This window comes from Girardinichthys multiradiatus, chromosome 20 (assembly GCF_021462225.1).
Source record: "Girardinichthys multiradiatus isolate DD_20200921_A chromosome 20, DD_fGirMul_XY1, whole genome shotgun sequence".
In the NCBI taxonomy this organism is placed as follows: domain Eukaryota; kingdom Metazoa; phylum Chordata; class Actinopteri; order Cyprinodontiformes; family Goodeidae; genus Girardinichthys; species Girardinichthys multiradiatus.
The window spans coordinates 20,137,173-20,160,963 of record NC_061812.1 but is presented as its reverse complement, the minus strand read 5'-3'; the positions used below and the strand labels follow the sequence as shown (position 1 = coordinate 20,160,963).

The 23,791-nt window shown below is 40.3% G+C and overlaps 2 protein-coding genes across 5 annotated transcripts; both read right to left on the bottom strand.

Moving 5' to 3' along the window:
- Positions 1 to 249: 249 nt before the first annotated feature.
- Positions 250 to 15,895, bottom strand: LOC124857553 (ras association domain-containing protein 1-like). 3 transcript variants are annotated; one of them, XM_047348858.1, is made up of 7 exons: positions 15,640 to 15,895; positions 13,106 to 13,473; positions 11,660 to 11,784; positions 2,081 to 2,185; positions 1,696 to 1,981; positions 1,486 to 1,601; positions 250 to 1,374 (listed from the first exon to the last, which is right to left on the bottom strand). In XM_047348858.1, the coding sequence occupies exons 2-7, from the start codon at positions 13,425 to 13,427 to the stop codon at positions 1,228 to 1,230; spliced, it is 1,101 nt and encodes a 366-aa protein (XP_047204814.1). In that variant the 5' UTR covers positions 13,428 to 13,473; positions 15,640 to 15,895; the 3' UTR covers positions 250 to 1,227. The 3 variants fall into 3 exon arrangements, with proteins under 3 accessions (XP_047204814.1, XP_047204813.1, XP_047204815.1); XM_047348857.1 differs by having other exon boundaries at positions 13,106 to 13,458; XM_047348859.1 differs by lacking the exons at positions 11,660 to 11,784; positions 13,106 to 13,473; positions 15,640 to 15,895 and adding an exon at positions 4,519 to 5,034.
- Positions 15,896 to 16,415: 520 nt separating this feature from the next.
- On the bottom strand, positions 16,416 to 23,359 carry zmynd10 (zinc finger, MYND-type containing 10). Of its 2 annotated transcripts, XR_007035504.1 has the most exons (13): positions 23,120 to 23,359; positions 21,374 to 21,482; positions 21,175 to 21,291; positions 21,049 to 21,102; positions 20,107 to 20,238; positions 19,915 to 20,003; positions 19,689 to 19,783; positions 18,676 to 18,848; positions 18,217 to 18,342; positions 18,022 to 18,143; positions 17,808 to 17,933; positions 17,285 to 17,354; positions 16,578 to 16,708 (listed from the first exon to the last, which is right to left on the bottom strand). XR_007035504.1 is itself a non-coding variant. In XM_047348213.1 (12 exons), exons 1-12 carry the CDS (start codon positions 23,206 to 23,208, stop codon positions 16,609 to 16,611), a joined length of 1,332 nt encoding a protein of 443 aa, XP_047204169.1. In that variant the 5' UTR covers positions 23,209 to 23,359; the 3' UTR covers positions 16,416 to 16,608. The 2 variants fall into 2 exon arrangements, 1 of the variants encoding a protein (XP_047204169.1); XM_047348213.1 differs by lacking the exon at positions 17,285 to 17,354 and having other exon boundaries at positions 16,416 to 16,708.
- Between the last annotated feature and the right edge of the window lie 432 nt (positions 23,360 to 23,791).

Below are 23,791 nucleotides of genomic sequence, written 5' to 3'. Positions count from 1 at the left end.
TAGCAACTTGAATGCTTTAGGGTCAATTTTGAAATGTCAAAAGCCCTTTATTCAATTCCAATTCAAAAATACTTTATTAATCCCAAAGGGAAATTAAATGTTGTTATAGCTCATATGACGATATGACAACAGCTCATGATTTCAGCTGTTTAATAATACCAGCACATCATCTTGATTCTTGTGCCTCATGTGATGTCACCAAACTACTGTGAATATTTTAAATAAATTATATCTGAAAATAGCCATTACCACCGTTTTTAAATGCTTTTATTATGTTGTGCTTTTTTTTTTTAATTAAATGCTGTGTACATCTACCACACATTCATAAGACTGCTCCATTTAAAACTGTGCACAGACTGCAGGAAAAGTGGAAAAAAACAGAAGACATACATTTTGGTGATTGACAGAAAAAAAAACATGAATATTAAAGACATGATAAGCAGCATCCAGTTAAAACACAAATATGGCAACAGTCGTTCGCTAATGAAGTCACCTAAGAGTGACTTGTGACACAGTTCTCTGACATTCATAATAGCATACAAATGTCCATACGTCAGTCATACTCACAAAGTGACTGCTAAGTAAAGAGTTGTACCCATCAGGGTTGTAGAGTGGACACAGCAGCTCTTCAGACTGGGGTGCAGTGAAAATCCAAATACCTTTCAGCTATAGACTTGGGAAATTTTATAAAGAATTACAATCTGGAAATGTTGAGTCTAAGATTTATGGAACATTTGAAATGACAATGAAAATAGAGGGTCAAATGATTTTTTTCTTTAAAAATATGTTGTCAATTTGGTTTGTTGTTTTTAAAATTATTGAGCTACAGTAGGGTAAACCCGTTTCACAGGAATTCCAAAGATTTAAAAGAGACTCATCACCATTTAAGCTGAAGTCTAATAGCTTAGGTACAGAATAATCAGATGGCACCCATAAGGTATAGAACATTACAACCACAGTCCTATCTGCCAGTCTTCAGTCCTCTCAACTCATTCTCTCAGGCACATCAGACTCTCCAGGTGTAAGGCACTTCTCATCTCTCGCATCATTTCACACCAACATTCGCGCTAGCTCTTACTCTCATAGTCTTGCGCCCTATCTCACTCTCTCGTTCATCCAAGAGGTGTTTTTTTCTGAGGTTTTCTCCGGGGTCTTAGCATGCAGCGGCGACCGGTCACAAATCAACCAGCCAGGAGCTGCACATCAAACTCCGAGCACAGAATGGTTTCAGCCTGGGGTTGAGCCGGACAGGGCCTCCAGCATCCTGGTGCGAGCCAAAGTGTATCGCTGCACAATCTGCTTTACATGTTCCTCTTCCTCACGCTGCAGAATGAGCAGGAAGTTCTTCAGCTCGGGCATAGAGAAAGCATGCCACTGCAAAAAAAGGAAGGAAGAACATAAATGACCATAAGAAAGATCAATCAAGTTCAAGGGAATGATAGGTATAGCTTTGATCTGGTTCCCCTTTGCAGACGCTACACTTACATTAACTTCCCCGGTTTCATTTTCTTTGAGAACAAAGCTGAGCACCTTCTCGTTGGGCCCAGCATTTAGGCGTAAACGGAGGGGCCGCTCGTCATCAGAGAGTTTCCGAAGATAAACTGGAGGAGGCAGAGTGGAAATATATATATATATTTTTGAAGTAGGAAAATATGATCCAAGATCACATTTATATTTTTTAATTAGCAAAAATACCTTGGTCATGCCGCTCGCTGCGTTCAAAGAGCGCAAACTTGCCGGGATTGTCTACCACGGTGAACTTTTTCAACAAAGCCTCAATGACCTCACGAGCAGACGTACGAGAACTTATGTGCAAATGCTTGGAGGCATCCTTTGGCAGGTAGAAGGAGGTGCGACGCTTCACCCCGCTGGCTCGCCTCCCTCCAGCATCAGGACCCCCTTTCTTTGGCGCAGGAACCGACACAGGCCGTGCTAGCTTAAATTGTACCTTCACAAAACCAGTGTAGGACCCGTCCTTGTTCTGTTCAAGAAAAATCATTAAAAAATATTACACCAAAAAGAAAAAAAAAAAGGCTTTCTGCTAAAATTCATGTATTAGGTTTAAACAGCAACTACTCACCATGTTCATGAACAGATTGCTATTGATTTTGGAGTTGTATTCCTTCACCTTCTGCAGAATTTCAGCAGTTGTCAACTCCTGTTTTCCAGATTCAATTTGTTCATCCTGGAGGGGACAATAGAAAGTTACAGTGCTGAAGCACTAGGTGGCAGTGTTTCACTCCAAGTATATGATGCATAGTCAAACAAAAATGTTTTCAGTTGTTATTTTCTACCATTTTTTTTTTCAGATGCAAATATGGTTAAATCCAAAACCTACTCATTCAGAAAAAATATAAATAAAAAAACGGAAAAAAACAATAAACAGAGCATCTAAAAAAAGCATGTTTTATTTATTTTTTTATATTATGTTAGATTTAAAGTTGCTGACTCGTGCTGGCATAAAAAATGACAGTAGTCATAGAAGCCCTATAACGACTGTGATAAGATAGATATAAGAATACTGGGGATTTTCAAATAGCAGAAAATGTGTGTAAATAATAATTGTTTCTAATCCATACACCACACATTGTAAATCTATTTTGCATTGGCTTTGACAACAAGTTAGGTGAAACGTATTAAAACAAAAACTCCATCGTTGTTGCTTGGACTCTTATTATGTTAATGTGTTATGATCCCCATTCCCCTCCCAAAGGCTCACACAAGTTGCATCAGATCCAACTTCCTGACATCGCAGCAAAGACAAACGCGATGATGTCAGACATGACCAGCCCTGATTAACTCCCCTGATCTCTCAGTGTAGGAGGGCTAATGAGAGGATAAAAGGAGGCTGGTGGGGAAGACGAGGAAGAAGGGAGGGGGGGAATAACTTGCAGCTGTGCAATGACTGCAACCAAGGGCATTGCATTCCTCAGCCTTGAATTCATGTAAAAAAACCTCCCCCCCTCCTCGACTCCCTCAATTGAGAGACAAAGCTATCCCTTGTTTCAAAGCCACATCCTCTTAAGTCAGCTGCCTGACAAACCACACACCTACAGTCACGTTGCAGTCATGCACATTTGGCCTCTGGCAAATAGATGACCAGAAGCCTAATTTGGTTTTATACTGCAGCAAAAATTCTTTCTAGTCACACTATGCATAGTTTATTAAGTAGTAGAAAGAACTGAGACTTTAGAAGAGTTAATCCAAGTATCTGTACCTAGAAATGCACCGATAAGGCTTTTTCGGACTGACACCGATTTGTTTTATTTGAGATCTGACCTGCTAATTCAGATTATTTTTTTATGAAAGATAACTTCAAAATATGGGGAAAATTTGCTGTAGAAAATTACAAAATTGTTCCTACTTATGCATAACCTTTTTCGGTTTTCCATCAACTTAAAAAAAACGTAGAAGTGCATGCTGGTAGCAGATGTACTCCGTTTTTAGTATTGATGCATTTCCTAAAGAGAGAAATTCAGATTTTTCAGTATTTGACCTACTTGAAAATCTGTGGCAGATTATTTGGTGTGTTCTCTATCTGTAACTTGTCATTTCAGAACAAAATTTACCTTGTTGATTAATTTACTTAAAAGAAACACTAAAAGAACTGACAGAAATTTGCAGCACGAAGGAGCAATAGTCCTGATCTTTAGATGGAGCATGGAGGATTGAGCGTTAATATGCTGCTGTTAATGAGTCAATAAATCAATGAGTCAGTGGGAACTGATATTTTGCAATTTGGCAGGTTAAAAGAACATGCATAAAAACTGCCTCCACACACCTGCATAAGGAGCATCGCATAAACAAAACTTTGTTTAGCCAACAAAAAATGGCTTCTGCAAGACACGATGACGTTTATCAGTAAAAAGAAAGCTGACACCCCAGAGTGGGTGTGTGACTAAAAGAAAGAGATAATGATCAAAACTATGAGATTCGATTAGTCACTTAGAATTGGGAAATTAGTCAAAAACCACCAAGACTTGTCGACAATGAATGGTGGGTGTTGGGCTGGAAACTTGAGAAGAAAATCTGCGTCACAAGAGCATAACATCTGGGGTAATCTTAAAAGCAATTAATTTGTGGCTCTGGAATTGCAATAAAGAAAAAGAAAGCAAACCCTATGTGTTCTTCAAACGTTAATTATGGTTATAAATCAGATAAAACAATGTTTTTGTGTGCAGGAACCAGAAAATAGAGGAAGCAGAACTCCACCCTGAACCAGGAAACATGTTTGGCAAGAATCACGCCTGCTGGGGTTCCCTGGAACTAACATATTAACATACTAACATATCCTAAATGAAGAACCAGAACAGGTTGTGTAATTTTTTACCACGTCAACAACTTTTCATTATGAATTAACACTTTTCATGCAGTCATAAAGAAGACGGATTACTGAACTAACGCGAGAGTTAACCACCCGACCCTGCCTCCACTCACTTCCTCTTTCAAAAAAAACTTTTAATACGCCTTATATGAATCATTATTCTGTATTAACAACTACTTTTCTTTCTGTCTCACCTTCTTAACGTTATCAGTAACGTTGGGTTTTGGGGTTTTGGGGAAGAAGGATGTCCGGGCGGTGAAGTACTGCTCGAACTCGGTGTCGGAGTCCTCCTCGCTGCAGTAGCCGCTGCTGGTGGAGCTGCCCCAAGTCATCTCGAAGGAGGGAGTCTTATCCGAACTGCTCGCCTCGCTTGTCATGGTTCTTATCGCCTCGATTATAAAACAAAATATCAACTCGCTTATCAAAACTAAACTTTAAACGACCTTCCGAGTCACTTCTGAGTGAGCGCGTCTCTAATTTGCCGACACAAAATTAGCTAAAGAGCTAATAACGGTAACTAATAACGGTAACTGTAAGCTAGCTTCTACAGCTATCTCGCGCACGATGAAAAGTCACTATGAAACCTTAACAACAAACCGCGCAGTCTCACCCAGTTCTCCCCCTCCCTCTTGCTCTCTCACTACCGGCCACGTTTCCAGTGTGTGTGAAACAGGATGTGTGGAGCTCCTCGCCCCGCCTGCCGCGCTTCTTTCCCCCCGCGCAGAGGCCCCACCCAGACCGTCGGTTTTCCAGTTCAGAAATACACAAAACGCCGGAGAGGTTCGCGATTGGACGGAAATGCCAGACCCTGCACTCCACCCTCTTTGCATCCCCCCACTCCACCAACCCACTCCACCCCTCACATCCGATAAAACTGATGGTGTTAACCCTGCGCCATCTCTGTAAACTAGAATTCAATCTGGAACTTGTTTTCAGTAATTCAGATCAAAAAGTGAGACTGAAATTTATTTGTTAATTTTCATTATTATGGCTTAGCCACAGCTTTTGAAAACCAAATTTAACATTTATCAGAAAATGTAATATTACATGAGGACAGTTTTAATATAAATGCTATTTTATGGCCTACACAGTCATGGGGAAGACGGTCCAGAATACAGTCAATCTCACCCTCCTAAAGGAGGGTAAGCCTCGAAATTATCGAAAGCCAGACCAAGATAAATAGGTTGTTTTTTTTTTTGCAAAGAGAATAAAGTCATAATATTAGGTCTACAAGAATAAAGTATAACATTACGAGTTAATGTCATGATATTACCAGAATAAAGTGGTAATAATACAAGAATAAAGTAGTGATTTTAGGAGAAAAAAAGTTGCTATGAGACAGCTCCTCTTCCACAAAAGAAGCAATTTCTTCCAAGTGTGTGTGGTTCTTTCTTCAAAACAGACAGTTGTTTGCACAATCGTTTCAAAGTCCTGATACTGATAATAATTTAATGCTGATGTTATTAATAATAAGAATTTCCCGGCCGTGGAACACTGGACCAGCTCTATACCCTCCACAGGGTACTCGAGGGTTCATGGGAGTTTGCCCAACCGGTCCACATGTGTTTTGTGGACCTAGAGAAAGCATTCGACTGTGTCCCTCGTGGTGCCCTGTGGGGGGGGGCTCCAGGAGTATGGAAACGGGGGCCCTTTACTAGGGGCCATCCGATCTCTGTACAAGCGGAGCAGGAGTCTGGTTCGCATTGCCGGCACTAAGTCAGACCTGTTCCCGGTGCATGTTGGACTCTGGCAGGGCTGCCTTTGTCACCGGTCCTGTTCATAACTTTTATGGACAGGATTTCTAGATGCAGCCAAGGGCCGGAGGGGGTCTGGTTTGGGGACCAGTGGATTTCGTCTCTTCTTTTTGCAGATGACGTGGTCCTGCTGGCCCCCTCTAGCCAAGACCTACAGCATGCGCTGTGGCGGTTCGCAGCCGAGTGTGAAGCGGCTGGGATGAAGATCAGCTCCTCCAAGTCAGAGGCCATGGTTTTCAACCGGAAAAGGGTGGCCTGTCCTCTTCAGGTTGAAGGGGAGTTCCTGCCTCAAGTGGAGGAGTTCAAGTATCTCGGGGTCTTCAATTCAATTCAATTCAATTCAAAAATACTTTATTAATCCCAAAGGGAAATTAAATGTTGTTAAAGCTCATATTATGAAGGTTTCCTCATAGAGCCGTTGTAGATGCTGATGGCTGTGGGCAGGAAGGATCTCCTATAGCGCTCCGTCTTACAGCAGATCTGAAGAAGCCTCTGACTGAAGACACTCTGTTGTTGTAGGACAGTCTCATGAAGAGGATGCTCAGGGTTCTCCATAATGTTCTTCATTTTATGAAGAATCCGTCTTTCCACAATGATCTCCAGAGGTTCCAGAGGAGTTCCCAGAACAGAACCAGCCTTCTTTATCAGCTTGTTGAGCTTTTTAAAGTCCCTGGCTCTGATGCTGCTTCCCCAGCAGATGATGGTAGAAGAGATCACACTTTCCATAACAGACTTATAGAAGATCTGCAGCATCTTGCTGCAAACACCAAAGGACCTAAGCTTCCTCAAGAAGTACAGTCTGCTCTGTCCCTTCTTGTAGATGTCTTCACAGTTGCATCTCCACTCTAGTCTGTTGTCCAGGTGAACACCGAGGTATTTATACTCCTCCACCACCTCCACTTCTTCTCCCATGATAGAAATAGTTTTTGACTTATTCCTGTTTCTCTTAAAATCTACAATCATCTCCTTTGTTTTAGTCACGTTCAAAATGAGGTGATTGTTTCCACACCATGCCACAAAGCGGTCCACCACCTTCCTGTACTCAGCTTCTTGTCCATCTCTGATCCACCCCATGACTGCAGAATCATCCGAGTATTTCTGTAGATGACAGGAGTCTGTCTTGTACTGGAAGTCTGAGGTGTACAGAGTGAAAAGGTATGGTGAGAGTACAGTCCCCTGTGGTGCTCCTGTGCTGCTGACTACCTGGTTAGACTCACAACCCTTCAGTCTCACAAACTGTGGTCTGTTTGTCAGGTAGTCTTTGATCCAGGAGATTGTTGAGGCCTCCATCTGAGTCTTTTGGAGTTTCTGACAAAGCAAATCAGGTTGGATTGTATTAAATGCACTGGAGAAATCAAAGAACATGATCCTCACAGTGCTACTGGCTTTGTCCAGATGACAGTGGGTTTGTTGAAGCAGGTGTATGATGGCATCTTCAACTTCAACTCCACAGCGATAAGCAAACTGAAGGGGGTCCTGATGGTTTACTGTTTGCTTACTCAGGTGGGCCAACAGGAGTTTCTCTAGGACCTTCATGATGTGAGATGTCAGGGCAACAGGTCTATAGTCATTGAGGACTGATGGGTGAGTTTTCTTTGGTACCGGAACAAGACAGGAGGTCTTCCACAACACCGGAACCTTCTTCTGGGCCAGGCTAAGGTTGAAGAGGTGCTGCAGAATCCCACAGAGCTGCTCTGCACAGGCCTTCAGGACTCTAGGGTTGACATGATCTGGACCTGCAGCCTTATTCCTGTTCAGTCTCTCCAGTTGTCTCTTCACTTGACTTCTTGAGACACACAGGTGGAAGGGGGAAGCAAAGGAAGCATCAGCATCTTCTGATATGGTTGAAGGCAAACATGTAGAAGCAGAAGGGTCTAGGGCTGAGGTGGAAGATAAAAAAAATGTGAGGTGTTACTGGACATCTGTGGGTCCTGTGGGTCAAAGGAAGATGGAATGTCTGTTTGGCTTGTTCACGAGTGAGGGAGGAATGGAGCGGGAGATCGACAGATGGATCGGTGCGGCTGCCACAGTAATGGGGGCGCTGTGCCGGTCCGTTGTGGTGAAGAGATAGCTGAGCCAAAAAGCAAAGCTCTCGGTCAGTCTACGTTCCGGTACCGGTCGGTCTACGTTCCTACCCTCACCTATGACCATGAACTTTGGGTCATGACCGAAAGAACGAGATCCCGGATACAAGTGGCTGAAATGAGCTTCCTCTGTAGGGTGGCCGGGCACTCCCTTAGAGATAGGGTGAGGAGTACGGCCATCCGGGAGGGGCTTGGAGTAGAGCCACTGCTCCTCCACATCGAGAGGAGCCAGTTGAGGTGGCTCGGGCATCTATACCGGATGCCTCCTGGACGCCTTCCTTGGGAGGTGTTCCAGGCACGTCCCACCGGGAGGAGGCCCAGGGGACGGCCCAGGACACCCTGGAGGGACTATGTCTCTCAGCTGGCCTGGGAACGCCTTGGGCTCACCCCGGAGGAGCTGGAGGAGGTGTCTGGGGAGAGGGACGTCTGGGCGTCTCTGCTGAGTCTTCTGCCCCCGCGACCCGGTCCCGGATAAGCGGAAGAGGACGAGTACGAGAATTTCCTTATTTGTGAAACCGATACCAAAGTTTAACTTCACAAGTTGCTCAACATTCCTCATTTTGACACACGAAAGTCTGCGCTTTTTGTTAGAGTTGTCATAAAAATTACGACTTTATTCTCATAATATTCTGTCTTTATTCTCGTAATGTTACGCCTTTATTCTTGTAATTTACACAACAAAAATTCTCTCTGCCACTGCAGATGAGCTGAAGGCTGCAATTAAAGCAACCTGGGCTTCCTTATCACCTCAGCAGAGCCACAGGCTGATCGCCTCTTTGTGTAATTCCTTTAAAATGAATTTCTGAAATAGTTTACCCGTTTGTTGATACATATTATTTAGATGCACCTGTATTTAAAAACAAAACATTGACTAGTATTTTTATTAATTAACTGCCAAATTTCACAGACATAAAATGAAATTCTAGAAAAAAAAAACATTTAAATAACTTAAATAACTGAAGACAATATAATATTAAAAATACTAACCTTTGCACCAAACCCTCCTATAAAACTATAGAATTATGTAGATATTTTTAAAAAGCCAACTATTTTAAGTTCATTTAATTTAGTTGCATTTTTCCTCTGTACTCTTAGTGTGCGATTGATTTAAAGATAAAGTTTGAACAACCTCCCATGGAGGAGGGATTCTGCTGCTGCTCCGTCCTCCACTTCCTCTCCCGCCTCCTGATTGTCATGTGATGATGGGGGTCACCATGGTGACACCACCCACAGCCTGGCTAGCATTTGCACTTTATACCCCAAATTTAAAAAATGCACACCATCTAGCCGTGGTGTTACAAAATTTTAGTTCATATACAAGTTTAAAACGGATGAACAAACAATTCTGTTAAAAAAGAATCAGCAGATGTCCTGCCTTCAGCTCTCAAGCTGTATCAAGGGAGGTTTGGTTTAAAACCTAAGAGGTACTTGTGTCCAAGTAGCTAGATCTAAACCTACAAATTTAGCACGTTGCAGTTAGTAACAGAGAAGCAATCTCAAGTAAACAAATAGAAAATTAGGGTTGTTTGAAGCGGGAAGTCAGAAGAGCAGAAACCACTTTTAAGTTTCAGTTCAAAATCAGTCAAAGCACCATTCCCAGCTCAGAAAGTCAGAGAAACCTCACTAATCTAGGTTTTAATTTCCCATGGGTGCAGCATTGTGCATGATGTATAATTTTTATAATACATGGTTATCACTAATTATTATTATTATAGACTAAAAGCTAACACTAGATACCCTGGCCTGGTTACTGCAGTTTTAATTGTTATATGACCAATGAGCTCTTACAAGAAATCTCTTTCCTGTAGCTACTTTTCGCCTCACATCCTCATGACATTAATAAAGTACCAGAAAATGTCATCTTTCCTATACCCCCGAAATAACTATTTACTATCAAGCAAAAATCCCCCGAAAATCTAAACAGACAAGACTTATTGCTACAATATTCCCAACAAGTGTAAAAATGAATAAATAATCAAATACTAATTGCTTTTTAAACTACATTTAAAATTTTTTATTTGATTTTCAATTATTGGCATTTGGCACCTTTAAAAAAAAAAAAAACTGATCAATATACAATTTCTCTAGAATAAATCTTGAAAGGGTTTTTAATGCAGAACAAGCAACATTGCTTTATCAGCTTGTTTCTGCCATGCAGGAATAAGAGTATGTGCTGTCACAGACAAAAAGTTCAGAAACTGCTACAAATATGGCACGGGCTGGTTGGCTCATACCATTACTATGGTTTAAACCCTTTTTTATGAGATGCCAGAGAAGAGAGAGCTGGGGCTTTACTCTCTGCATGAAATAAACCTGTGTAGCACTGTCCCTCCCCCATCTGTTTCTGAGTGGTGCTGCTCAGCTAGCTGAAGAGGTGCTACTATGTTTTCCTTCGTGTTCCCTAATAACCAGTGCCACTTTGGCTACAGAAGGAATAATTGTTGCTTTGTTGTTTTAAGTAAAACATATCATTGTTTGTAAAAATTGTGTTAGTACTCAAAAAGTACTGGTATATGGATATGGTTTACAGGTTGTTTTTTTTTTCAGTGAACATAAGTGGATATAAGCACTACAGCAGTTCCTGGTTTTAGAAAAGAGTTCACCATCACGTGAAATACTTCTGCTACTACTGATAATAAGTTTAAAGAATGTTTCAGATTTTTAATACATTTATGTATGTTTTTTATTCTGCAACATGACAGTCTTAATGTAACCTCCACGCCAATTTGCATAAGAACTGAGCAGACCCAATAGGACTAGAGGTACCACAAGATTTTTTAGTAGCGTGAAAGGCCTATAAATAAAGAACAGAAAAATCATACGATTTATACAATTACTTTTTCTGCCCTTCTTTGGCTTGTTTTGGTACAAATTTGAGGGTTTGAAGAATTCTGAAGATTCAAAACATTTTATTTACAAAAAAGACTTTTCTTGTTTATTTATCTTATATGAAAACAACAATTTGCAAATGACTGTTTAGGGACGCTCCATGGCTCAGTGGTAGAGCAGGCACACCATATGCAGAGGCTGCAGTCCTCAATGCAGTTGTCCCCTGGTTCAATTCCAGGCTGTTTGCTGCATGTCTTCCTGTCCAGCTACTAATAAATAAAGGCCACTAGAGCCATAAAAATCTTTGAAAAAAAACTTTTGTTTTAATCATCTGACTTCTATTTACAAAGCTGCTGCTGTTTATTGCAGACCAGTTTGAGATGTAGCTTTTATGCAAAACACTCAAGCAATATTATTTGAACTTTAGTTAAATAGGTAAAGAAGCTTTTAAATACACTAAAAGAAAGGTCCCCGTATTGGTTGTAAAGTAGGTCAGTTTCAAGCAATCTAGATCTGCATTAAAAGAGGCTTAAAGAGAAGTCCTTATACAACAACCATAAATATAAAGAAATGGTGGCCTACTAGAGTACCTGTTATGCCCGTGGGCAGTGATCACTTCCACTAACAATGCATAGTAGGTCATTGCTGACAAGCACAATAGGCCTTACCACATTCGTGTCTGTCTCTATGGTGTGCTCCACAACAGCCGCGAGGTCCGCCACAGAGCCTCGCTCCCAGCTGCAGTCCAGCTGAATCAGGGCACGGCAGCGATAGTGGCATGTGAATCTGCAGTCTGCACATTCAGAAAGATAGCGTGTTTATGGCAGACACAGGTAAAAAAACACAAAGACCAAAAACGATTTTCATTCAAGGTATTGCTGGTCATGAATGTTGCTGCAGGAGCAGCAATTTCTCTGTTTTCATCTTTGATGTATTCATAAACAAACAAATTGCAATCACTTATCTCTGAAGTGCAACTGTAGTTGTTGCAAAATAATTAGATGGGGGTCATATTTGGATGAAAGGTAAAAATGTATTTTTGGCCCATTAAGCAAAGCACAAACCACAGCTGCTTTCTTCTTTTGAGGTGGTTTTAGCTGATTCAAAGGAACGTTCTGTAAATCTGAGTGAGCTATAAGGGAAACAGGTTTGCAGCTTTGATAATGACCAGAGCAACAAAACCACCATGCTTTAAACAGTCCGCTTTTAAATCAGTATTAAAACTATAACAAGCTTATAGTCTGCATATAGTCTGTAGTACTGACTATCGGTTTCTGTAAATAACTCTTATATTTCCTCTCTTTGTGGTTTCTGAAAAAGTAGATGTACAGAGGTAATGAAACATGCCTCACAGCTTAAAGCAAAAATCTTTTTTCCAACTCTGACCAGCGTCCATAACCTTACTGATTAGAAGCATTCCACAACATGATGCTGCCACCATTGTTTCACAGTAGGGATGGTGTGTTGAGGGTAATGTGCAGTGCTAGTTTTTCATCACATATAGTGTATAGTGCTTTGCAGGCATGTACAAGCGTGTTATCTTGCCGGCATGGCATAAAAAACAAGGATAAAACTTGTGGAGTGTTTGGGATCATTTAAAGCTTAACCTGCTGTACTAATTGGTTTTAAGTAACTTCATCTTTGCCGTTCTTGTGCTCCCCGATCCTGCAGATGTATAGAAGTAGTCATACATGTTGCACAACTGAAAACCGGCCTCATGTTCCTATCAAATCTGACCAACTTCCCTGTCTCTTCCCACCAAGAACATCCCATAGCATGATGCTGCCACCGCCATATTTCATAGTGGCGATGGTGTGTCTCAGGTGATGTGCAGTGTTAGCTTTATGCCACACCAAGTATTTGCAAACATTTACAAGCATACTGTATCAATTATAAATCTCAATGAAACTATCACAGGGCTAGTTTTATTGTTGAGTTTATTATTTCATGTACCACATTTCTAGCAGCAAGACAGACCTAAAAGGTCAGAACAGAAAAAATGTGATTCATAAAGAATATGTCTTCCTTTTGTCTAAAAATCTCTCATTGTCCTTCCTGACTATGCAGATGTACAGAGGCAACAGTGCATGCAGCAAAACTATGAACCAACTCACTGACACACCGCAGGCTCTGCTTGTAAAGCCCCCAGATGAAGTCACCACACAGATCACACCACGTTGGCTGAGCATGGCTGCAGGGTTGAAAGCTGTGTCCCTCTCCTTTCTCCTCCACATACTGGGGGTCCTGGGAGCTGCTCAGGACCCTGATGATGCCCACGCGGCTCAGCAGGTCAGGCACCTTCCCCGGGCTGATCCTCAGCGCGTTCGTTCTCTCCAGGCGTGGGGGTGAGCATGGCGAACGCGGGCCTGCGAGTTCTATCTGCTCTCTGCTAGAGTTCAGGTCACGGAGCTCGATGAACTCCCCCCAAGACATCATGGCCGTCAGAACTGGGCTTCCGACATCATCACTAACAGAAAATAAACTTTAAGAGTGTAACATGAAGGAAACGCTGTAGCAATGCTGCTTGCAACATGAAAAAAAAAAAAACCCAGATCATTTTATTTCACCTGGTTAACTTCTTTTTATAGCAAACTAAAAGCTACCCAAAATAACATGCATGTGGTTAAACCTGTCCAATCAGTCAATGAACCTCTGTCTTTTATCAGACTTGACGGTCTGATATTAAATGGCCTAATTGAACATAAGAACATTGGTGCAAACTTCTGCTTTGAGCATTGTGAGAAAATAGAAGTGTGAACACTCCCTTAGGCAAATGTATTGTTATTTTTGTAAAGGTGACAAAGTTGACATTCTGAGTTTCTCAAATAAAAAAGCTTTCAAAAACAAGAAAAATGAAATCAGAAATGAAAATATTTTCTATCTGTTATGTTGATTGAGAAAGAGCTCAGCTGCTGTGGAAACCCCTAAAAGAAACCTTCATTTAAGGTTAAGAAAAATGTTGTCACACCATAAATTAAACAATGTTTTACATTTCTTTTTGACTGATTTATTAAAATATGCAAAATTACATGTGTGAAGGGAAGTTTTAGGCGGAGGGAGTGAAGAACTGTGTTTACATAATGTTTTGCAGACAGATGGAGCTGACAGTTTGTGGGATGATTGCATGGAAAGAAAAGACTAAAGAACAAAGCTTCAGCACATTCACAACACAATGGTTTTCCAGTTCTGCCTTTGATTTATGTTGAGATGTTTGACCATTTGATCATTTAAATAAAAAAAACTAAGTTAAAGTTAAAAAAAAAATCTAATCTTAAGAAGCTGTTAAATACTAAACAAAATGGTTGTCCCAACTATGTGCAAGCTCTAAGTCAAAACTAAACAATAATTTATTATTCATCGTGTTGTTTCTGCATCTTTAAGTAAAGTTTAAGTATAAGGAAAAAAAAAATAACATCATGTAATGTTGAGTCAAGTTATAAATTTTAGGACAACTTTCAGTAACACAGCCAAACCTTTATGTACTAATTGTTATGTAGTAATTTTACTAAATATGTAAAATATAGCTCATGATGCGGCAGTACCAACATTTAGGTTATTAGCATTTTGTTACAGATTCTTTATTATTAAATTAAAGCAACAGGGGGCTATTTTGAAGAATCTAAAATATAAAAGATGTGTTGTGTTATTTCACAATTTTTTGTAATTGCTGCATAATTCTATATACTTTTGCTTTATAGATTGGATGTCTTCACTACGTATCTATAATGTAGAAAGTATCAAAGTTTTATCTAATTTTTGACAGAAAGCGCGCACACATGTAAAATGAGTTACAAAATGATCACAACTGCAAAGTTACGAGTTGAATTTTGGCCCATATGAACAGCTGCCCAGGGCGGCATTAGAGAGGGGCGCACCTGATAAAGGAATTTAACTTATCTGTCACTTGTGCCCTGAACAACTTTTCCATTTTTTTTTTTTTATAAATGTGCAGAAAATGTATTAAATAGACATTCTCTGGTTCCTGCTGAGTTTAAGGGCACTAGCTCATGTGGTTTGTGAGGGACTGCTCTGCATTTTGTCCTGTCCCAGAATCTAATTTGCTCATTGAAATTGGTTGAGGGACCACACAAGGAGAGGGCTGCCAAGGGCACCATTCATCCAAGAATCTCCACTGGTCAAGAGATAGAGAAGAGGGAAATGACTGGAACCAGTCCTTGTCCAGGCATACTTGTCACAGTTTGAGTTTTTTAATAACTTTCTAAGGAAAGCTATATTTATTTGATAGGAATTAAAGGGTAGCAAGAGCATTTTCTGAAAAAACAATTCTTATTCCCTGCTGAATAAATATACTCAGTTTGGAGGGGTTTTCTTTCTTTTACGGGGAAATAAAGTTCCTGAAATAAATCATGAATTTATTATTAGGCATGTTTACACATCTTTTCCAGACTGTTTCTAAAAATCGTGGAGGTCGCTGTAGTTTCCTCGATTCATATTAAGAAAGTTCATTAAAAGAATAGTTGCTTATCACCTTCATAACCTGACTAAAACCATCACTGTAAATAATGTTCCGTTTTCCAAAAGTTCAAATAAAAGAAAGTTGTGTCCGAAAAGTCCTTCAAGAACCATAAGCTTTAAAAATCTAACTGGGTAAAAGTGAACAATGGTAGCTCTGCGTGGTGTTACTTACCAGAACAGAGGAGAAAACCACGCCGTCGTGGCCGCTTTGTCTCAGAACTTCTTCCATCCGAGGAGAGCAAAACTTTCCGCAGAAACGTCGGACTGTTTCCATGTAACGGAGGTTATGTGCAGCCTGCGCTACACCTCTGGAAAGCGGCCGACCATCACGGTGACCCCCTCCCCCGGTGTGACAGCTGGGCTCAGCCCCAGCAGAACATCACTTTAAGTCGTTCCTGAGCCGCTGAAGGAGCTGCTGAAGGAAGAAGCGGGTGAAAAAAAAAAAACAAAAAAAAAAAACACAGAGTGAAAGATGAGATTGAGCTGCAGCAACATCCGGAATGTCTTCACGTACGAGGGGGTGCTGCAGTGTCTGGAGAGCAGCTGAGTGGGCGGACAAAGTCCCCAACCCGTCAAACCTACGGTCTTAGGAGGGACAGATTCAGGTTTCAGCCGCAGCAGAAACAGCTTGAAGAGGCACACGCAAAAATGCAAATAAGGCTGATCTGCATCCAATCTTACATATTTTCCGAAGATTTGACTATGTCTAGTGATATGAAACCTCCTGCAAAAAGTCAACAGTTCAGCAACCAAAGAGGGTAAAGTCTAAAGATGACTATAATGATTAGTCATCTAATAAACCAGTTAAAAACTCTTGGTTTCTGAATTGTAAAACATGGGTAGCATTTCTTAAAGGAAATTAAGAAAGTCTTCTTAAGAAATTCACAAAAGCATCACTGTGTCCTGTGTTTGAGTAAAAGAATGAAGACATAAAAAGAGACTGTATGAAACAAACAGGTTTAAATCTTTATTACAACACATTTAAAACCAAAACACTACATCCTATAATAATCTCTAAGGGCATTTCAGGGATTTCTGCATAGGACAAATGTTCAAATAAAATGTTATGTTTCAGCATCATACAGAGGCAGATGCTTTATGTCTTTATATGTTTGTTCCTTTCATTGGCCTCCAGTTAATCTCAGCTCTTTATCTGCAGGTCCCCCTGGATCTTCTCCATGGTCTCAGTCATGAGCTGACAAGCCTTCTTGTGTTTAGGCCAGTGCTTTACCTGACATTGTCTTTACAAAAGAAAGACAAAACAGGTTAGAGTACAACATACTGGCTAGATGTTTTTTTTTGTTTTTTTGTTTACAAATAAAAAACACAAAAGTGTGACATGTATTTATATTCAGTCACCTTCTGCTCAAACCACAGCTGTGAATCTCTTGCTGATGTCTTTTGGCATCTAGAGACAATGTTTTTAAACATTCTTCTTTGTAAAAGGCTTCGGTTCTGTCTATTTAGATGGAACAGTAATTTTCAAGCCTTACCACAGATTCTTAATTGGATTTGTCTGTGGACTTTGACTCAGAAATTCTCACAGATGCATATGATTAAAACATAACCCTGCAGGCCAAAAAGTTTAAGTTTGGTCTCATCTGACCAGAGCATTTTCTTCCACATGTTTGTTGTCTCCCTTACATTCATTAACACAAAGTGAAAACAAGGATTTTTAAGGCTTTCTTTCAACAATGGTTTTCTTTTTCTGCTCCTTTATAAGAAGGGCAAAACTAATAGCTTTCGTCCTGGAATATTTCACAGCCTGAGTTCTGGATCTCTGCAGCTCATCCAGAGTTCCCTTTTCTAATGCTCACCTTACCAGACCTGTCAGGTGGACGGCCAGGTCTTGGGAGGTTTGCAGTTGTGCCATGCTCTTCCCATTATCTGATGGCAAAACGGTGCTTCGTGAGATGTTCAATGCTGTGCACATCATCTTAAACCCTAACCATGCTTAAACTTCTCTACATCTCTATCCCTGACTTGTCTGCTGGGTTTCTCCATCTTCATGATGCTATGTGTTCATAAATGTTCTCTAACAAACCTCTGAGTTCTTCACAGAACAGTTGGATCTATGATGATATGAAATTACCCGCAGGTGGACTCTATACTCCGAGTAAGGGATGCTGAATGTCAATCCAGGCTATATCTTTTACCTAACATGTAACAATTATGCACTACTGGGGCTAGTCTATCAGTTAAAATGTTGTAGTTGTAGCATGCTAAAATGTGACAAAAGGGGTGTGAATACGTTGGTAAGGCACTGTAAAAAAAAAAACTATTAAATTAGAGGTATGCATTGCAATCCAGTGCAACATTTGTTACCCCTCTATACCTCACCTGTTACAGTACCACTCTCCCTGGCACCGAGAGCATTTCTTTGAAGCTTCTTTACCACAGGATCCACACTTTGGTTTCTCTGGGAGCAAACGCTCCATCACAGCCAAGTCGTATGTTCGGGCCAACCTTGTTAAAACATTTTTAAAGCACCAGTTCATGAATTGTTCCTCAATATACCTTTACTTCACACTCAGGTGAGTGTTTGCAGTATTACCTCTGGGCCTGTTGTTGCAAGTCACTGTCAGATGGGCTGAACGTTTCTTTGACCTGATATTTAGCTATTGCTTTCCACTTCCCGGAATTGTCTCTGACAATCTGGCTCCACGTTTCTGGGATCTATACATAAAGAAGATCCGAGAGTAAGCACACAGGAGTGGGGATGAGTGGACATCGGTGAATGTGACTGTACCTGTTCCAAAATGAGCTCTTTCTTTGGCGGGGCTGGGTCTGTAACAGCAAGATGAGCCAGGAAGCGCTGAAGCTCAACCAGGTTCGGTAACTGATCGATCAGCACGTCTGTCAAGAAACCCCTGAGCTGTGAACAGCACAGCAGCAGTGTCCAGACATCAGAACAGGTCCCAGAGATCATCAGAGTCAGGAAATAAAATGTGCACAGAAGAGGATGCTCGAGGCTCTCTGGTTATATAATTACTGATACAGGAAGAGGATGAGAAGCTTATAATAGAAGGAAACAACCTCTGGAGACTGAATCCAAGGAAGGAGATCAGATAGGATGTAATGGACAACAATCTGGAACAGTGACACTTCCAAAACATTAGCTCAACATCTACCATCTACAGAGGAATCACACATAAGGCCTTGAGCATAAAGAAACGCATAGTTAGTTCGTATTCGTTTCAATGTGTACCTTTAGAAGCTGGTTCTTGTTAAAATTGTTGAAGTCGTATTTCCTATGGCAGTCTTCCTTTAGTATCAAACTGTAAAGAGCCAGCCAGACTTGGCCGTCAAGTTTGGTCATCTTCAAATGGTCCTCAGCAGGAATCCTCTGCCATTTGCCATTAATGTACTTTTCTACTTCACCTACAGGGGCAACAGAGAGTATGTAGTGCGCTACAAAAGTATTCATACTCCTTGAACTTTTCCACATACTTCAATGTATTTCATTGGGATTTTCTTAACATAATAGACCACCATAAAGTGGTGCATTCTGGGATGTTGTTGTATTTAGACTTTGCTAAATCTAAACAAAACCCAGTACACCTATGTATAACCTAATCTCAGGATAAATATGGCTGTTCTGCTGAGGGTTTAGAGGTTTGGTGGAGAACATTGGTGAACAAACAGCACCATTAAGAACAAGGAACACTGCAGACAAGTCAGAAATAAAGCAGTTGAAAGCAGGGTTTAATTATAAAACAATATCCCAACCTTTAAACACCTGGCAAAGAATCTGAAACTCACAATCATGCACTACCTTGTGTTTTTCTGTCACATAAGAACAATAAGGATCATGATTGTAAAAAGACAAAATGTGAAAAAGTTCAAGGGGTAAGAATACTTGGCACAGGAGGTTGGATTAAAAGTCTGCTTGGAGCAAAGGTTTAGTGTCCTTGTTTTCATTTACTCAAAGGAAAAAGTAATCCATTTGCTATTACAAAGAGAGAAGCTTGATGATCGGATTTGCAATTGGAGAAAGTTATTTAAAAGGTAGGATCTAATGGAGACAGCCTATAGATCACAAACTGTGACCTTTGAATAATTGTTTATGGACAGGTTTAGAGGGCACAATGTCAATCAGTCTGCAAAATGTTTAGAGATTTCAAGGTGAGCAAAATGATTTTGTATCATGTGGATTTAGTGCAGGAATTAGTATAGGATATTATTCTTTTGCTCATCTGAAATACAGATGCTGTGATATACCTTTTTTGTTCCGACTCCAAGGGCAGGACTCTATCAGCTGAACCAGCAGACAAGGCATATTGTGCGTGCAAAGCATACGATTGATGACGCTAATGCTGAGAGGAAAGAGATGACACATTTGTTTTGTTTTCTGCTTCCTGTGCGACTTGTTGAATATTTCTATTTTACTTTGGAAATAGACGTCATAGTCAAAATATGACTTTATACCAATTCCTACATCGTTTACCTGTCAGTGTGATTTGCGATGTAGCTCAGCACAGATACAGCTTTCAGAGAGATTTCAAACTCCAGTGCAACACTCTGCGCCTGCAGCTCCTTGATTAAAGGAAAGTAAAACGATATGACTTGTATGCCTGGGTCGAATGGTGCCACGGTGTGGAAAAGACACAAGAACGCACCCAAAAGAATTGAATGTTACCTCTATAGAGGACATCTGTCGATCATTAACCACAGCATAGTCCTTGGTTGCTTCGCTGGCCAGCAGAGTGAGTTTACGATGGCAGTAATCCACCAAGTCAAGAAGAGAATCATCAGCTGCCTCACATGAATCCTGAACAACCAGACACTTAACACATGGACAGTGTGTTCCAAAAGTATTCACCCCCCCTAGTATCATAACACAGGTTGAAGAAGGTGCTCTTGACAAACCAAAGTTGACAGTTCTGGTCTACATGCAAAAAGGATATGTGTGACCAAAATCTAACTCTGCACATAACCCTGAACACACCATCATGGGACATGGTAGCAGGTCCAAGTTCATGAGAAGTTTCTCGGAGTTAAATAAAGGTCAATACTGGAAGGAAACCTGTTAGAGGCTACAAACGACTTGAGACAGGGAAGGAGGTTTATCTTCAGGCAGGATATCGATCCTATCCAGTCTCACTGAGCTTGAGCTACGTATTTTAAGAAGAACGACAGACACATTTTTTGTCTCTAGATGTCCAGAGTTGGTTAAAACATTCATATAAAGACTCTAACTTTAACAATAAGTGGCTCTACAAAGTCTTGACTCAGGGAGGCTAAAAACAAATACATGCCCCACCTTTCAGCTGTTTATTAGTAAAAAAATATGATAAAACCAAACAGAGATCCTTTTTCTTCCATTTTACCAATTATACACTTTTTGTGTTGGCCAGTCACATAAAATCTCGATAAAATACATTTGTGGTTGTAAAGATCAAAACTGGTAAAAGTGTGCGGGGTATGAATACTTTTGCAAGGTGCTGTGTCTCTACGATAAAAAGAAGTTTTAGAAATAATAAAATCTCTGCAACCTTGCTTAGTCAAACAAATGTAAAACCTTTAGAGTGTGCTGCAAATGATTGAAAGTAATATAAGAAATATTTGAGAACTTACGGACCTTATGAAACAATATTGTTTCAAACAGGTTAATGATTGTAGCTTCATGGTGGATCTAAGAAAGACAAAAATGATTAAGCAAACCTGCATGACAAGCTGATGTTGCATATTTCCTCTTTACACTCACCAGCATGTAGAGATGAAAGGTGCTCTTAGGGTTGAAGTCTTGCAGCTGGCATAAGATAGGGAACACTTTCTGCTTCCACACCTCCGAAAGGATCATCTCATGGACCAGGACAGGTATCTGCAAAGAGGAATTTATCATCAATAACCTCGCTGTGAGTTAGCGTTATTTGTATCCCACAGGTGTAAGAGCTGGAGGTCACCTTTCCGAAGGACACCAGGAGCTCCTTGACAAACTCATCGTGCATGGCCGAAGCATTCAGTATGGCCTGCATGTTTAGTTTCTCAATATACTCATGTTGTCTGAACCACCTGTTGACGCAAAAAGAAATGAAATATGAGACAAAAGGAGAATAGTTTATAAACAGCTACAATATGAGGCATTTTCGTAATCAAATCCATACATAATGAATCAGCGCCAACTTCCCACACCACAGTTGTAAAATGTATTCCCAGTGCAACTGAGCTCAGCCTTCACACAGAGTTTAGAAATTTCTTCCAGCTTGGCAGCAGTTGGGATGATTCTTGAAAAATGGGCTCACAGAAAAACCTAAACGTTAACATATTGGACTAATAAATGAGCCACAATAACAATAGGATTCTAAGCTGCAAATATTAAACAGTGCCAAAACATATTGTTAACTGAATATTTAGTGTTATAATATGTGATCGGGTTTGCAGCCTTTTGCAGTTAAAGGTTTCTCTTCTTGGAGCTTTTTGAGTTTTTGGGAGGAAGCAGCTTCTTGGCCCGGTTCGTTTGTTATTGCCTTGTGTTGCAAAGGTCCTGTAGGCCTGTTTGTGCATGTTAAATAACATGTTTGTATGATGTTTAAAAGATGTATATAAAAGGCATTTATTAGCGCTTTTAATGATGTACAGAATTCACCTCTGATGACCACAACAGAAGGAATTACCCTCTACAGATTTAGTCTAATGCAACAAATAAAATTAAATTGAATTTTGATGTTTAGCAGTACAACAACCCTTAACATGTAACTAAAATGGACAAAAAAAGGTGATGACTATCGACTTACGGAGGTCACAACCTGAACAAATATCTATTAGTATCAAGAACAGTGCAAGAGAGATGGTTCCTCAGAGTACAGATCTCGGATGAAATCATCTGGCATCAGCAACAGCACTGGCATCATGAAATAAGTTCAGCAGAGACTGCACTTTCTGAGGAAACTGACACAAACACCTCACCCTAAACCTAATTTTTGCCAATTCTGCTTTACAAAATAGCTCAAGCTCAGCCAGACTGGATGAACAGCATCTGCTCACAGCAATTTTTAAGTCTTGCCACAGAATCTCAATTGGATTGAGGTCTGAACTTTGACTGGGCCATTTTAAGACATGAATATGCTTTAACGAATCTATTACATTGTACAGGCTCTCTATAAGTTTCCATAGTGGAAACTTTTAAAACCATTTTTAGGACAATTGTTATTTAAAGCCCTCCAGAGTTGCCAAGCGCCTCTTCTGCATGTCTGTTTAACTGGGCGGCCATGTCTTGGTAGGTTTCCAGTTATATCTTTCCATTTTCAAAAGTGTGAGCAAAACTCAATGAGATGTTCAAAGCTTAGGATGTAGTTTTATTCACTAATCCTGCTTTAAACTTCTCCACATCTTTATCCCTGACCCGTTTGCCGTGCTTTTTGGTCTGATGATGCTGTTTGTTTACAAATGGTCTCTAACAAGCGTTTGAGGGCTTAACACAAAAGCTGAAATTAAATTACGTACAGGTGGACTGTCCTTACTAAATAGGTTACTTCTGAAGGCTATATTTAGGGGTATCAGAGTGAATGGGATATTTATATATTTTTTGAAACCCAATTACCCTTTTTCCGGAGACGTCAAGCTATGATCTTTTTTTTCCTCAGAAACGTCACCTTCGACCTCTTACTGTTAGCTTACATTAGATCACGCTAATCAGTGTCTGATCTTACCTCGCAGAGCCCACATCTTTGAGAGAGAAAGTTTTCAGACTTTGAATAAACCCCTCAGCTTCAACGGGCAGCACCACCGACGTATCCATTTCTAATCTTGATTATCCCAAACAATATGGAGTAATTTATAACATTTGCAGCCACTTTCGGGAACTTTTCTGATCGTGACCAGCACCAGAAGTGATAGTTGCCAAGGTGACCGTAAACAGAGTGCAGTTTGCAGCGGTCGCCACGAAGGGGCGCCAGACTTCTATATAAATTACAAAAGCTGGATGGCTTGCCTCGAACGCTGACGATTTGATTGGCGCTGACGTTGTCAGGCAACGGCGTCTTTCAGTATCATCGTAGCCAATCACAGCGTAGTGACTGAGTTCAATTTAAAAAGCACGAAGTTCAACTCCCTCGTAGTGAGCTACATCCATGAACTTATTTAAGATTGAGTAAAATGTTATTATCTAAATATTTAGACCGTATTAAAATGAATTAAAAAGCACAGTATCACGCAAAAGTCTGGAGTCCACTTTAATTTATTTTTTATTCCAAAGAGTGTCTAATCATTTAAGTGGTCTTGAAAAACATATTTTTAAATCTGTGTAAGCTATTTCCTGATCAAATAAAGGTTAAACAAAATTAATAAAAATATTTTCCTCCATGGAAATGTTTTTTAAACAA